The 17500-nt window shown below is 46.8% G+C and overlaps 1 protein-coding gene across 1 annotated transcript in view; it reads right to left on the minus strand.

Annotated features, from left to right (window-relative positions):
• LOC134441319 (protein bicaudal C homolog 1-B-like) overlaps window positions 1–17500 on the minus strand; it is a 136033-nt gene that overhangs the window by 35511 nt on the left and 83022 nt on the right. The window contains exons 7-8 of the mRNA XM_063191589.1: window positions 4915–5097; window positions 1115–1372 (exon numbers count right to left, since the gene is read on the minus strand). Of these exons, the coding sequence (XP_063047659.1) occupies window positions 1115–1372; window positions 4915–5097 (441 nt within the window). The remainder of the gene's footprint in view (window positions 1–1114; window positions 1373–4914; window positions 5098–17500) is intronic.

Raw genomic sequence — 17500 nt, forward strand, 5'->3', positions numbered from 1 at the left:
GCTGCTCAAACACTGGCCTACATACAGACACACATACATACATACATCTCTTTCCCAACCAGATACACACACTGCCTGATTAACTTTACCATTCCCTCTTAAAATCACAGAATAATTCAAAACATCTCACACACACAACACGCCCCCCCCCATACACACACACACACACACACACACACACACACACACACACACTTACACCACCAGATGACTTTACCAGAGAGAGTAGATAAGAGAGAGGTTCCATTGGGCCATTGTTTCCGGGTTCTACTGTCGCAAGGGGGAGGGGGGGAAATCCCCCTTTAGGCAGACCTAAGGACTGTTCTATTCAATGCTAGGAGTATTATGACACACCCCTTTAGGCAGACCAGAACCTGCTCATGTTAGGTGCCCATAGCAACCTATTATGTTGGCATATCTCTATATACTTACAGAACCTCTGACTTTACTTTGACTTTGGACACCTCTGCTGAGTACTTGCCTGTCTTCAGTACTTACTACAACTAGCTTACTGCATTCAGAGCTGCTTGGATCAAGGGGTTCTTTACTTTTGGAAACGGATAGTTGACATCTCTGAGACAAAAGCATGACTGAATCAAACTGGCCCACACACACACACCTACAGGGTCAATGCAAAATGGCATTGTCATTCAGTGTAACGGATGCCTTCTGCTGACTGTAACTGTAAAAAACATGACTCTTTTAATTTATCTATTGTTACAGAGAATTCATGAAAGCCTCGGCTGTCATCCATTCACTTGAAACAATTTAAAAATCAAGGTTTTTTGCAGTTACAGTCAGCGGAAGGTGTCCGTACCACTGAATGACAAAGACGTCTTAAACCCACCAACAGCACACACACACACACAAACACACACACACACAGTAGCCCGTAGTCTGTACCATGAAGTGTTGTCGCGCGAGGCAGACAGCGTCGACGGAGCCCTAGATGTAGACGGTGGACTACACACACACACACACACACACACACACACACACACACACACACACACACACACACACACACACACACACACACACACACACACACACACACACACACACACACACACACACACACACACACACTGTCCTCTTGGCCCATAGTGCGTACCATGAGGTGTTGTCGCGCGAGGCAGACGGCGTCGACGGAGCCCTGGATGTAGACGGTGGACTTGCGGTGTGCGTGCGGCGTGCTGGGGTCGGGGAAGTGGATCTGGGCGCCGGTACGCTGGCTGATGTGCTTGACGTTGCTGCCGTTGCGGCCCAGCATGAAGAGGTGGTGCTGTGCCGCCACGTCCAGCTGCGTGCTCACCGGCACCGCGCTCGCCAGCGAGCCCGCCAGGTGGTCCAGGAGCAGGGACACGCCCCTCTAGTGGGGGAGAGAAGAGGGGAGGAGATGTCAGTACATACATACACACACACACACAAACACATACACCACATACACGCTCGCCAGTGAGCCGGCCAGGTGGTCCAGGAGCAGGGACACACCTCTCTGGGGAGGGGAGGAGAGGGGTTGGGGGGAGGGAGGAGACGTTATTACATATACACACACATACACAACACACACGGGCACCGCGCTCGCCAGCGAGCCTCAGTACATTTACACACACATATACACACAAACACATGCAACACATACGCGCTCGCCAGCGAGCCGGCCAGGTGGTCCAGGAGCAGGGACACGCCCCTCTGGAGAGGGGAGAGGGAGACATTAGTATACAGACACACATATAGCATATCGACACACACACACACCAACACAAACACACACAAACACACACATACATTGCCAGCCAGCCGGCCAGGTGATCCAGGAGGAGGGACACGCCAATCTGGGGAGGGGATGGAGGACAGGAAGATATAAGTGCACGCACGCACGCACGCACGCATGCACGCACGCACGCACACACACTCCAGGAGCAAGGCCGTGCTTCTCTGGGGAGGAGAGCGAGACATGAGCACAACTTAATGAGAAAGAAAACCATATGATCTAACACTGCCATCTGGGTCTTGAGGAAGGAGGGGAGGGAGCAGGCCTGTACACACACACACACACGCAAGCACACACATGCATAGGCACGTGTACACACACAAACACACACACACACACTCACACGCATAGGCACATACATACAGACACACACATACATGTACGCACGCACACACTGAAGGAGCAGCGCCATGCTATTGGGGGGCTATTACACCAATGTGCACATTGCGACAAGCATGCGTGCGCACACACACACACACACACACACACACACACACACACACACACACACACACACACACACACACACACACACACACACACACACACACACACACACACACACACACACACACACACACAAACAACAGTGGGGATGGAGGGAGGGGAAGCTATGAGCACACACACACACACGTCCACACACATACTCACACAAACAAAACATCAAAAACATAAAGCATCAAAATCATAAGCATACAATATTTAAAAGGCGAGACTAAACACATACAGTCCAGTGATGAAGGAACAGAAACAAAAACAATAAAAATATGCACCAACACAATCACCTTCCTGTGTGAGGACAGCATCAAATGGAACAGTGATCCAAACACACAAATATGAATCCATCCCTATAATCCAAAAACAAGCAAACATCAAACATCAACATCCAAAATCCACACACACACACACACACACACACACACACAAACACACACACACACACACACACACACACACACACACACACACACACACACACACACACACACACACACACACACACACACACACACACACACACACACACACACACACACACACACACACAGTTAAAATGACCACCAGATGATCCAAAAATTGGTGCAAAATTTCTTGCGAAAAAGGCGCTGTGTGGGCTACTTTCCCAGACTGGTGGATTATACATTTTTTTTCCTCAAAAGTGGCTAGTCTCCATGATAAAAAGGCTTCTTTGTAATAACCCCAAAAGCCCAGGAAGCCAGCCACACACACACACACACACGCACACGCACACGCACACGCACACGCACACGCACACGCACACGCACACGCACACCATCACAGGCTACGCACACACACAGCATCAGACTCACACGCACACACACACGCACACACGTGCGCACACGCGCACACACCATCACAGGGGAGGCTACGCACACACACACAGCATCAGACGCACACGCGCACGCGCACACGCACACGCACACCATCACAGGGAGGCGCACTACGCTACGCTACGCTGATCTACCCAGCCTGCTCTGCTCTGGTGTAGTCTGGTGAGGAGTGGAGGGCGATCGGGTATCTGACCGCGGCGCGTTATCCTTCATTACGGCGCGCACCACAGCCGAGCAGAGTTTCCCTCCCGCCGCCGAGCCAAACCACAGCATGGCCTAGTTTCTGCCTCTTTCATTCTTTTCTTTCTTTCTTTTCTTTCTTTCTTTTCTTTCTTTCTTTTCTTTCCTTTCTTCTTCTTTCGCTGTGCTGTGCTTTCTTTTGCTTTGCCTGAGCTACCCCCTCCCCACTGTAACTACTGTATATGGACTAGGGAATGAGGGAGAATGAGAGACTTTTAGTGCAGCGTTTGAACAGTGTGTGTGTGTGTGTAACTACTGTATATGGACTAGGGAATGAGGGAGAATGAGAGACTTTTAGTGCAGCGTTTGAACAGTGTGTGTGTGTGTGTGTGTGTGTGTGTGTGTGTGTTGGCCCATGGTTCAGTGTGTGTGTCTGTGTTTGTGTGTTCCCACTCATCATTACCTGTCATAAGTCCATCTCTCATCTATGCCCTTGTGTCTGTTTTGTACATACAGTGCACACCACTGAGCTGAAACCTGCATGCTGGACGCAATCCAGGCTTGTGTGTGTTGTGTACAGTATTTGACGTTGTTTATGTCCAGTCCTCCATGGAACCATTTGCAGTAAACTTTTGACAGAGTTTGTCTCGTCATCTGTTAGCATTGTGGGCTAAGTGGGCAACAGTAGTGGCTGATGCACCATGGGAAATCTCCCACATTATGTGGTGCATCCCAATATGCGACCTTGCCTCCTCCACTTGCTTCTCGTCATGATGACATCACTGAGAAAACGCATATATTTCAGCTGTCAGCCTCGCCACAACAAGCTCAGTTGTAAAGTCTTTTTCTCATTTGCAATTGGGATGGTGAATGGAAAACAGTCCCTCAAAAGTTGTTGTAGGGAGGCTGACAGCTGGGAAACTTTATTGTTTTCTCCACGGAGGAGGGGCCAGGAGGCGGGACGAGGAGACAAGTGGAGGAGGCACAAGTGGAGGAGGCAAGGACACATATTGGGATGCACACTATGTGGGCTCTCACATTCCCCAAACCAGCAGCAGCAGCCACAGTAGGCTAGTGCTACATTGTGAACTCAGGAGAAAGTGCACTCAGAAACATTCAAGTATTCAAGATTCTTTTTCTTACTTCTCATTACTGGAATATAAGAGAGTAAAACTCTTGTGTTTATTGCCCCTCAAAAGATTAACATTCTACTGCCTTCGACTAACTACTATAGTAGCGATGTGTGTGAAAGTACTGTAGCTTAACCCATTGATGCCTAAGGCACCTGCAAAAAAAAGCCTGCTGAATACCTGAGCCCTTTTTGGGAAAAGTTGTCCTCAGCCTATAAAAAACGAAATATATCAGCCTCTGAAGCACATACAAACATGAAATAAGTTGTATTTAAAAGCTAGGACCCTCATTTTGTATTAGAATACGTTCATTCAGCTTTAACATACCAACATTTTCAATAAAAATATCTCAAATCACACAAGCCTGAACGCAGCGTCATGCAACTCCAGCTGCCAAAGGCCAATGCTGCACAACGCATCATCCAGCATCAGTAGGGTTAATTGGGGCAGGGAGGAAGGCTTGATGTCTCCGTACCTGCACAGCAGAGGCGTTGTTCTGGGATCCGCGTACGACCCCGGTGGCCCCGAAGAGGCGTGTGGGGGGCTTGAAGGAGACGGTGAAGCTGTAGGTCTGGCAGAGGAGCTGCACCGCCGCAGAGCTGGGATCAGCCTGCACCAACGCAGGCAGCTCAAACATGAGCACCAGGGGAAGCAACTCCTGAGGAGAGGGGGATGGAGAGAGAGAGAGAGAGAGAGAGAGAGAGGGAGAGGGAGAGGGAGAGAGAGAGAGAGGGAGAGAGAGAGAGAGAGAGGGGGACATTCAACTGTTACTGGCCATTCAACTTCTTACTAACTAAACGATCACATGGTCCAACCGCGCAGTACATGATCAAAGACCCCCCATTTCAAATCCCACCCATGCACCACATTTTCAAAAAGAAAGAAAGAAAGAGAGAAAGAAAGAAAGCAAGAAAGACAGAAAGAAAGAAGAAAGAAAGAAAGAAAGAAAGAAAGAAAGAAAGAAAGAAAGAAAGAAAGAAAGAAAGAAAGAAAGAGAATGTTTAATGACTTTATCCAGCTGGTGAGTAGTGTGGCTTGTTGGCCAACTTGGCCACTACATTAGGCACCAATGCGCTGTCTGAAGTGCATATGTCATTCATCAAGAGGTGTCCTGTCATAGTCATACCCAGGGAAGCCGACAAGGGGTCAGTTGTCCTGGGCCCTGGGAGACGGGGGGCCCACAATTGGGTCCTCATCACTGTACATTGAACGTATTGGGTGGGAGGGCCTTTCAAATGACTTCGTCCTGGGCCTAGCCAAAGCTAGCAGCGTCCCTGGTCAATCCAATAAACCCCTGGCCAGCACTTACGCACTTACTCACCAACATTGCTCAATAAATCGTGTGTCAACACCTTTGGGCTCCATTTACCTTTTGAATCATGACGTTTTGCATTACTATGCAGGGGTGTCATTCAGGGGGGGAAAGTGTGACAGTTACCAGGGCCCCGTGTATATAGGGGGCCCCACACACGGTCCGATTTATGTAGATATATGGCTGGAGGGGGGTCCATTGGAGATGATTGTACATAGGGCCCACAATCTGCAGCTACGCCCCTGTTACTATGCCCTCTATGTAGGGGGGTAAGGTGTAAGTGAGTTACCAGGGCCCGGTGTATGTAGGGGGCCCACACACAGTCCGATTTTTGATGAGATATGGCTGGAGGGGGGTCCATTGGGGCGGAGGGGTCACTTGTCCCAGGCCCAGGGAGAGAGGGGGCCCAGAATTGGATCCACATTACATTGTATGCATTGGGACTGGGGCCCTTTCAGATGTCTTTGTCCCGGCCCCAGCCAAAGCCAAAGCAGCCCTGGCTACGCCCCTTGTTACTATGCCCTGTGAGTGGGAGAATGAGGAGGCCAGACAATCCATCAATCAGTGTGTCAGTCATTAAGGCCCTGGGTTGGGTTGCTGCTGTGCTGGGAAACTAAACTTGCTTAAACATTCCCATCAGCGCTGGAGGAGTGTGTGTGTGTGTGTGTGTGTGTGTGTGTGTGTGTGTGTGTGTGTGTGTGTGTGTGTGTGTGTGTGTGTGTGTGTGTGCCTCTGTGTGTGTGTGTGTGTGTGTGTGTGTGTGTGTGTGTGTGTGTGTGTGTGTGTGTGTGTGTGTGTGTGTGTGTGTGTGTGTGTGTGTGTGTGTGTGTGTGTGTGTGTGTGTGTGTGTGTGTGTGTGTGTGTGTGTGCGCGTGTCTGGTTCTATTGGCCAGTGAAGGCTCACCTACCTAGCGTACACACAGCTGTAGCAACCAGGCACCGGGCCTTCATTCAGCACAGGTAGTACAGCCAACACCTCATCACATTACATGGAAACACCATTGAGACACACACACACACACACACACACACACACACACACACACACACACACACACACACACACACACACACACACACACACACACACACACACGCGCACACATTTACTCTCTCTGTCGCTCACTCTGTCTCTCACACACGCACACACACACACACACATGCGTGCGTGCACGCACACGCACACGCACACACACACACACACACGCACACACACACACACACACACACACACACATACCTCTCTCTCTCTGTTGCTCACTGTCTCTCTCTCGCTCTCACTCTCTGTCTGTACGCACATACACACACGCACGCACGCACTCAGTCATTCTTTCTCTCGCTCGTATGCTCTATTTCCTACAAACACAAACACTCACTCCCTTAATAGATGTGATATTGGCACGTCTTACTGGCAGAGGCATAAATATAAATAAGTAAAAGGGAATACAGTAACACACCATAGCAGGTGAAAACACCCCGTACTGACCCCCATTCATGACCCCCGTATCAATCCCCATTCATGACCCCCATAGAGCTCGAAAGTGACGTCACTTCCCCCGATTTCATGGGACCTCAACGGCGTTTTTAGCCGAACATCGTAGCATGTAATCCAATGGCGGTATTAAAATGATATTTCGATCCCCTTCGAGTTGTGCCACGAGCTCCATATATGTTGTTTCTGATATTTTTGCTTAATTTTTCGTACGAACCCCCAAACTTTTTAGAAAGCTGTGTTTCTTCACATTTTTCATGCCGACTGCCTCGGAACAAAACATTGATACTTCTGCATGAATAATCTTTATCTAGCCTCTTAAACAGCATATTTGTAGCCCAGCGCATATCATGACTGAGATCAGAAGATATTTACTCTCTACCATGTTGTTAGATGGTCAGCTTAGGTCCCGTGAAACGCGGAACTAAGGGCCGGGACTTTCGAGCTCCATATCAATCCCCATTCATGACCCCCTGTATCAATCCCCATTCATGACCCCATATCAATCCCCATTCATGACGCTGGCTGTTCATAACAATGGTCTAAAGCAGGGGTGTCAAACTCAGGCCCGGGGGCCAAATCTGGCCCGCGGAGTCACTTTATTTGGCCCGCGAGATCATTTCAAATGTATATTACAGTTGACCCTCATACATCATTAATGTACAGTTTACCAAGACTTGAACATGAAATTTGGTGTTTCTCAGAAATATGAGCGGGCCCAGGCCAATGACACAGCTCACACTCCTATGCAATACAATATGTGCCAGTGTGTGTGAAATTGAACTATGAGTAAGTGCGTGCCTGCAGGATTTTAGTCCATTTATTACAAATAAATCTTGAGTTCGGCCCTCGACTTCGTTCCATATTTTGATTTTGGCCCTCTGTCAATTTGAGTTTGACACCCCTGGTCTAAAGGGAATAACAGCTGCTGACGTCTTCTCTCGCTCTCTGCTTTCAACACGAGAGGCAAAAATTATTAACTGAGAAAACAATGACAAATTCCTCAATGAATCTGATCTTATCCTTCAGCGGCCTTTGCCACTCTCTCCTCGTCACACACACAAGCTGTACACATGCACACACATGCACAGACAAATGCACAAACACATGCGCACGAGCACGCACACGCATGCACACACATACACAAACACACACACACACACACACACACACACACACACACACACACACACGCACACACACACCCGCGCGCGCACGCACCCGCGCGTGCATACGCATGCATGCACATACACATGCGCACACACACGCATGCACGCACACACACTATGCGCCAAAAGTCTTGCTTGACTGAGAACTACAAACAGTATAAATTACTGGACAAAAACACATGCCCGGTGATCAATCCCACATGTTCACACAGCTCCCATTTCGATCCCGTTTCCACAGTCCAGCACATGAGGAGCGGAGGGAGAGCGGAAACAGACAGGAAGTCACATGACGCACTGTGTATCCTGTAAAGAAATGACTGACTGACCACATGTAGAAGACAGACACAGAGAGATGGGGGGTGTGTGCGTGAGTGTGTGTGTGTGTGTGTGTGTGTGTGTGTGTGTGTGTGTGTGTGTGTGTGTGTGTGTGTGTGTGTGTGTGTGTGTGTGTGTGTGTGTGTGTGTGTGTGTGTGTGTGTGTGTGTGTGTGTGTGTGTGTGTGTGTGTGTGTGACTGTGTGTGTGTGTGTGTGTGTGTGTGTGTGTGAGAGAGAGAGAGAGAAAGAGTGAGTGAGTGAGTGAGTGAGTGAGTGAGTGAGTGAGTGAGTGAGTGAGTGAGTGAGTGAGTGAGTGAGTGAGTGAGTGAGTGAGTGAGTGAGAGAGAGAGAGAGAGAGAGAGAGAGAGAGAGAGAGAGAGAGAGAGAGAGAGAGAGAGAGAGAGAGAGAGAGAGTGACAGAGAGAGACAGACAGACAGACAGACAGACAGACAGACAGACAGACAGACAGACAGACAGAGAATGTCCCCATATCTGTTTCATCCATCTGGGAGAAAGCGAGTACGAAGGGGTCTGCTTCGCTATTGACGATTTGTCTTGGGACATCACTCATGGGGGGGCACAAAGTTTTCAAAACAAAAACAATGTGGTTTAAAAGACAGTCATAGAAAAACCACAAGAAGACACAGAAACAACCCCCCACCCCCTCCATTCACAAACACTCACTGCATCCCATGTGTGCAAACCCCGCGTGAGCAGATCCACATTTCCCTCTGTCTTCTCCATTACACAGACACATGCCTTAAATACCGAATGGAAACGTCCTTGAGGAGGAAAAATCCAAAGTGACCCACTCAACTCAGCAGCATGTTAATTAAACCAGCAGATTTCTTGCAGCAGGCAGACATGCGCTTCACACCCCAAGCATTATGCCAGCAGACAGGGACGTGCGCTGACAGCTTTGGCTGGGCCCAAGACAAAGTCATCTGAAAGGTCCCGCCCAAATCTGATGCAAACAATGTAATGAGGAGCCATTTCTGGACCCCCCTGTCTCCCTAGGCCCAGGACAAATTACCCCTTAGTCCCCCCTTTGTCAGCTGCTTCCCTGCCCGGAGATTCTTCAACATATGTGCAGCTTAAGTCTTCAAAAATGTGCAAAATATGCAGGAGACATCAGCAGTAAGCTTGAGTAAATATGGAAAAATCCCCCCTGCCCCATTGCCCCATTACCGCATTACCCCGTGCAGCCAGGGCCAGATTAACCCACAGGCTAGATATGGCTGCAGCCTAGGGCCCCCACCTACCAGGGGGCCCCTGATTGGCCAAAAGTGAAAAATGGGCAAAATTGTGATACGATGCAATACTGGAAAATGAGTCAGTTGTGTTGAGTTCAGTTGGTAAACATGTGATCCTTAATTCCTACCTTGTAATTATGACACTGTCTATGTAAAGTAGACCAAAAATTTGCCTTACGGGGGGGCCCCCACAGCAACTTGTAGCCTAGGGGCCCCAGACCATCTTAATCCGGCCCTGCGTGCAGCAGGATAGCAGGGGCACGCAGGAAAACCGAACCACTAATGCCATTAGCGTCTGCAATACGGTATATAAATACTGTAATATTACGCCAATCAGCTGTTAGCATTGTGGCTAAGTCTGTGATTGCGCTGCAATTGTACATTCCTGACTGTGTCTGGTGAGCTGATTGCTCTGGGGTATTTCATGGTGTGCTTTGACAAAGAGAGGGATGAACAAGAAACGAAGAAAGAAAGCACCATTGTTTTCTTGGATTTTTTTCAATAAATAGGCTATATTTTGGTGCACAATGTTCCAGTATAAAATATTATTTTCGGTAGCCTGTCAGCAGAAAAAGCAACATCAAGTTTGCTTACATGATAAGCTCTTTCTGAAGGTCTGCGAGTGTGGTCACTATGCCCACAAACTCTTAGCACAACAAAAACAATAAAAGTTATTTTCATAACTCCCGAGGTACAAAAACAATATCTTTGCACAGCTGGCCTGTTCATAATCCCTGCGGAATAGCAGACTAGCCGTATCTTAGCTTCGAAGCTAACGACTCCTCAATGCGGTCATCTTTTAGCAACAATAAAGTATCGCTTCCTACACTAACATTCCTCCAACATTGAAAATAAATGTTTCAATCATCGGCCGTACTGCTCAGTAGTTGGCTCGCAGGTGGACAGTGTCTGACAGACGGCCTGTTGTGAATCAACATGGCCTGATTCGTCTTGGCCTAGCGATCAGCCCAGAGAAACATCATCATGAAACATGTCATGAGAGAGAGAGAGAGAGAGATAGAGAGAGAGAGAGAGAGAGAGAGAGAGAGAGAGAGAGAGAGAGAGAGAAAGTGAGAGAGAAAGTGAGAGAGAGAGAGAGAGAGAGAGAGAGAGAGAGAGGGTGAGAGCGAGTGCCAGAGAGAGAGAGAAAGAGAGAGAAAGACAGATAGCAGGCGAGCTAATGAGAGATGGAGGAGAGGGAGACTGTACATGCAGAAAAAGAGAGACTGAGAGACAGAGAGAGAGAGTGAGAGCTAATGAGAGAAAGAGAAAGAGCAAGCTAACGAGAGATGGAGAGGAGGATTGTGAGAGAGAGAGCGCGCAGGAGAGAGAGGGAGTGTGAGAGATTGACTGCTAGTGTTTTCATGTGGTCCTGTGCTTGGTCGGGACGTGTTGTTCCAGTGTCTCTCCATCAGGGTGGCTAGGGAGCGGAGGAGCCGGATGGACAAACACTAACACTCATCCAGTTACACCATCCAGTGTCCTCCACACAGGGAAGCAGTTAAGTAAAGGGGAACCGCTATGGGATGAGAAGATGAAGAGAGGGGAGAGAAAAAGGAGAAACGAGGAAGATGAAGAAGAGTAAGGGGGAGCAGGAGGAGGAGGTCAGGGGACTAGCAGAAATAAGGTAAGAAAAAGAGAAGGGAGGAGGAAGAGAATGAAGAGGAGAATAGAGGAGAGAAGGAGAGGGTAGAGGATAAAAGGAGGAAGACCAGAATAGGAAGAGGAGGAGAGGGAGGAGGAGGAGAGACCAAGGAGGAAGAGGGGAAAGAAGAGAGGAGAAGAGGAAGAAGAACAGAAGAGAAAGAGGAGGAGGAGAGGGAGAGGCTTGGAAGAGGAGGAGGAGAAAAAGAAAGTCAGAGGAGGTGGAGGAGGAGGACAAGAATAAGAAGAGAGTAGGAGAGAGAGAGAGAGAGAGAGAGAGAGAGAGAGAGAGAGAGAGAGAGAGAGAGAGAAGGACAGAGAGAGAAGGAGAGGGATGGAGGGAGAGAGAGAGAGAGAGAGAGAGAGAGAGAGAGAGAGAGAGAGAGAGAGAGAGAGAGAGAGAGAGAGAGAGAGAGCAAGCTGGATGGAGGAGGAGGAGAGAGAGAGCAGGAGAGTGAGTGAGAGAGGGCTGTATGGAGGAGAGAGAAAGACGGAGCAGGAGGAGGAGGAGGAGGAGGAGGAGGAGAGAGAAAGGGTTGGATGGAGTCCTAGTCATGTGCTGATGGTCGTGGCCAGGAATTCGTTTCCTCAATGGGGAGCACAGGAATGAAGGGAAAGGAGAGAAGTGAAATGGCCACCACACTTCTCCAGTTTCAGTCAAGGCCACCACACCCTGCTCTTCCAACTGACCCGGACCTCAGAGTGAGAGAGGGAGAGGGAGGGGACGGGGGGAGAGAGAGAGAGAGAGAGAGAGAGAGAGAGAGAGAGAGAGAGAGAGAGAGAGAATAGTGGTAATGGGTGTGAGGGTGTGCGTGTGCGTGTGTGCGTGTGTGTGTGTGTGTGTGTGTGTGTGTGTGTGTGTGTGTGTGTGTGTGTGTGTGTGTGTGTGTATGTGTATGTGTGCGTCCTCCTAACTGGTGACTGTATGCTGTGTTATATGTGTTGGCGCTGGTGGAGGTAGATTGTGGTGGGGCTGGTGGTCAGAGGTGAGGTGATGTAGGCTGAGCTCCAGTCAGGAGCCATGAGGAATGGGCTGACATGCTGACACACGCACACACGCACGCACACGCACACGCACACGCACACACACACATGTGCACGCACACACACATGCACACACACACACACATGCACACGCAAACACACACACGGAGAGGAGAGGACACATGCCAACATATACAGTGAGTCCAATATGTATTTGATCCCTTGCTGATTTTGTTGGCTTGCCTACTAACAAAGACATGATCAGTCAATAAATGTTATGATAATATGTATTATAATATGGAGAGACAGAATATCAAAAAGAAAATCCAGAAATTAACTGAGGAGAATATATATTAATTTATTTCCATTTCATCGAGCAAAATAAGTATTTGATCCCCTGCCAACTGATTACAGTTCCGGGCCCACAGACCAGATGGGCACTTCCGATCAACTTGTCCTCTGAATTAAAGACACCTGTACATACTAACATGCATAAAAGACACATTGAATCAGCAGAATCAGTCCATAGTATGAGTGAATCAGTCACACTCCAACCTCACCAGCATGGGAAAGACCAAAGAGTGGTCAAATGATATCAGGGACACGATTTTAGACCTGAACAAAGATTAAATGGGCTGCAAATACACAAGAAAGAGACAGAGTATTAATGATCCAGCTGTTGATGCATTTCTTCCAAAATGTGAGGAATACAAAATGACTATCCATCAGCCTGTCTGGGGTTCTATACAAGATTTGATCTTTTGTAGGGATTTGATAATCATGAGAACAGAAATAAATCACCCTAGAGCTGTACGGGATGAACTAGGCAATGATATCAAAGCTACTGGGACCAAAATCACTGAGAAAACTACTGGTAGCACTTAATGCCACAGAGGTTTAAAATCCTGTAGTGCACACATGGTACCTCTACTTCAGAAGGAACCTGTGCAGTCCCACTTGAGGTTTGCCAACGGACATCAGACTGGTTTAGGATATGATAAGGAGGTGCTGTAGTCAGATGAAACCAAAATCAAGCTGTTTGGCATTATCACAATTCATTGTGTTTTGAGAAAGAGTACTGCTGTCTATGATCCCAAGAACACCCTCCTCACCATCATGCATGAAAGTGGTATCATTATGGTTTGAGGGTGTTTGTCTGGCCAAGGCACAGGACAACTTCACATCGTCAATGAATGGATGGAGGGAGACATGTAATGTGTAATCCTGAGTGCAAACGTCCTTCCCTCCACCACTACACTGAAGGGTGGGCCATTTTTGGATCTCCCAACATGACAATAATACACAACATACAGTCAAAGCAACGAAGGAGTGGCTCAATAAGAAGCATATTAAAGTCGTGAAGTGGCCTAGACAGTCTCCAAATATTAACCCTATAGTAATTCTATGGAGAGAACTGAACCTCCCATTTACCAAGCTACAGCCACAAACTACTAATGTTTTAGAGATAATGTGCAAAGAAATATGGACAAAAATATTGTCTACTATATGCACAAACATTGTCATCAACTAAAAGAAGCATCTGACCTCAGTGCTAGACAACTAGGACTTTGCCACAAAGCACTTTATCTTCTTTAGCTAGAGGGGTCAAATACTTATTTGCCTAAATTAAATACAAATAAATTAAAATATATTATTTTAAGTTATTCTCTGGAATTTCTTTTTGATATTCTGTTTCTCCATGTTTGAATACATACTATCATAAATTTATAGACTGATCATGTCTTTATTAGTGGGCAAACCGGCAAAATCAGCAAGGGATCAAATACATATTGGACTCACTGTACACTCATACACACAAAGACACACAAATGAACGTAGAGAGAGAGAGACTCGGACAGTAATACAAACACACACAGACACACCCATAAGCTTAATGCACGCTCGAAAAATACCTCACAGACACGCACGCACACACACAAACACACACATGCACATACGAACAGCTGCACAAAGGCATTATTCTATTCTGAATGAGCAGAGTAAGTGAGTCTAATGGATTGTGAAGGCAGCGAAGGCAGTGCAGTGCAGAGCAGAGCAGCACCGGGCTCAACCTGCTTTAAATCTGATTAACAAAATGGTCCACACCCTCCTGAACCACACACATGCATCGTGCGTGTGTGTGCGTGTGTGCGTGTGTGCGTGTGTGTGCATGTGTGCGTGTGCGTGTGCGCGTGTGTGTGCGCGCGCGCGTGTGTGTGTGTGTGTTGGGGGGAGGGGGGGGGATTTAGAGTGACGCCGGAAAAGATCCACAAAGCCCTGAACTAAATGATGATAACTGATGAAGAGTCAGCGGCTCCAAAAACACACAAGCTCACGCAAACACACAAACAAAAACAACAGGCTGACCGGAACGGAAGGCAGCAAGAAACGCAAACACAAACACGCACGATGACAGGAGGCCAGAACACACACACTCAACAATGTTGGACAAGAACAACGTGCACTGCTCTGCACACACTCTCACTCCATATCTCTCACTCTCTTTCTCTCTTTCCCTCTCGCTCACACACACACACGCACGCACGCACGCACACAGACAGACACAGACACCTACATACACACACACACACACACACACAGACACACACACACACACACAATGTGCGATGGAGCAAAACATGTGATGTCAGACAGCATAGCGTTCTGAGTTCTGAGGTAAAATCAAATCTGACTGACAGCTGACGTAAGGCAGCGTTATGCAAGACAACGATGACAGCAACAGTGACACTTCCAGAGGAAAATATTCTCCAAAACAAAACAAGAAAACTGAATAACTGAGTCACTGAGTATGATGGCTGTTGTATTCACAAGCTATTCAATCTGAAGGCCAATGGTCTCTGGCAACAATAGCCAGCAAATCATAGCCAGCAGAACATGCGTAAGTGTAACACAGTGTAACCCAATAGAGAGATGATGTTCCAGAAACGAAACAAAAGTCCTTTGCACATGCGCCACACTACACACCAACTTCCACAAGTATAAGCTACTTTTATCCAAACATAATCATTTAGGTCAATTATTTAACTATCAGCCATTTATTATACATTCTTAATAACAGTGTGTTATAAACTATGTTGTAAAGCTCTTGCATTTTCCCGTAAATTCCCATAAAAACAGACGTGGGAATCTGGACTCTGTATAATGCAATGTTTTTATAGGAGGCAATTTAAGATGAATCATAGAGGGAAAGCTTTGTCAGAAGCATAATAAATATTTGTATTGAAATATCGGAACATGAATGCTCCTTTTGGGAACAAGTGAATGAACTGTTGCCCTTTGAGTTTTTGCGCAAGAACAGAAATAAAAAAAATAATTTTGACAAGGTTTGAAAAGCAGTTCAATCGCTCAATAAAAAATTAGACAATGTGTTAAATGACATTTTAAGCAACTTAAACGTAGACTTCCCTACCTGTCAGGGTCAGAGATTCATTTTACAGATTAATTTCTCCCTTTCTCCCTCCCTCCCTCCTCAGATATACACAAACCTTCACGTCGGTCTACCATTCAAGAAATGTGGAAATATTACCATTAAAACAACATCAGAAAAATTAACGGCCCCTTTTGCTTGGTGGATAACCTTGGCGTATTAGAAGGAGTTATATGGCCGTCATGAAACGGCTAATTGTCCAAATACTGACTGTGTGTTATTTGGCCAGGCCAGCAGATGTTCGTCAGTGCTGTGGTCATGGCGAACTCTCGTGTGGTGTTAAAGTATGTGTCAGAGAAGAGAAGAGAGGAGCATGCCGTTCCAGTCGCACGGCCATTTTCTAACTCGCTGAAAGCATTACTATTCAGCAAGGAATTAGGTGTGAACTTTATTGTGGACAGATTCGGCCATTAAGCAGCTGACAAAGCTTCTTTTTTCCTTTTTTTTTTTTAAAAGAATCTTCCGGAAGACCTTTATTAGCTGCTAGGAAGATTTGGAATGGCTTGTGTGGGGGCACAGAGACACATCTTTAAAGGTGCACTGTGTAATATGTTTAGTAGTTTATTTCCAGAATTCATGCTGTCCATTCACAAATGTTACTTTTTCATGAATATTTACCACCACCATCAAGTTCTAAGCATTCATTATGACTGGGAAAATTGCACTTTTCATACATGAAAAGGGGGATCTTCTCCATTGTCCACCATTTTGAATTTCTAGAGTTAGCTGCAAAACTTACTGCGCTTTGGTCATACTAGTAAATATTAGTTAATTATTTAGTAAATATTCATGAAGAGATCAAATTTGACAGTAGACAGCACAGTTTCAATACAGCATAGTTCCAATACCATTTGCCATCATCCTACAGACACATCTTTAAACCTTCTCTAGCACTAGAGGAGCAATGGGGAGAGAACCTTTCATTGTCTTCCACATAGGAAGAAAGTCAATCTCTACAATCTCAATCTCTATCTACAAAATAATAATTAGGGTGTCAATTGTCATCAATTTGACGACAGACCTTTCTTGTTAACAAAACAAGGCACAGAATGGATGTCAGTTCGGGACGAGATGGTGACAAAACAATACAATTACAGCTGTAAATTTCTATTACGCCACTGAAGTTGTTCGCATGGCATTGACAGACATGGGAAGCACACATGAATGCCGCCCTTGTGGTATTTTCCACTGCACAACTCTTAGACAATGGGCATTTCTCAAAACCTAGTGCGCACACTTCCAAGTGTATCAGCCTAATTAGTCACACCCAGTGATTGGATACTCTTTGGTGAACTCTTTGGATACTCTTTGGTGACTAATAAAGAGTATCCAATCACTGGGCGTGACTGATTAGGCTGAACACACTTGAAAGTGTGCATACTAGGTTTTGAGAAATGCCCAATGTTTATATACGAGTTGCAGAGACAGGATAATATCTACTT

This window comes from Engraulis encrasicolus, chromosome 24 (assembly GCF_034702125.1).
Source record: "Engraulis encrasicolus isolate BLACKSEA-1 chromosome 24, IST_EnEncr_1.0, whole genome shotgun sequence".
In the NCBI taxonomy this organism is placed as follows: Eukaryota; Metazoa; Chordata; class Actinopteri; order Clupeiformes; family Engraulidae; genus Engraulis; species Engraulis encrasicolus.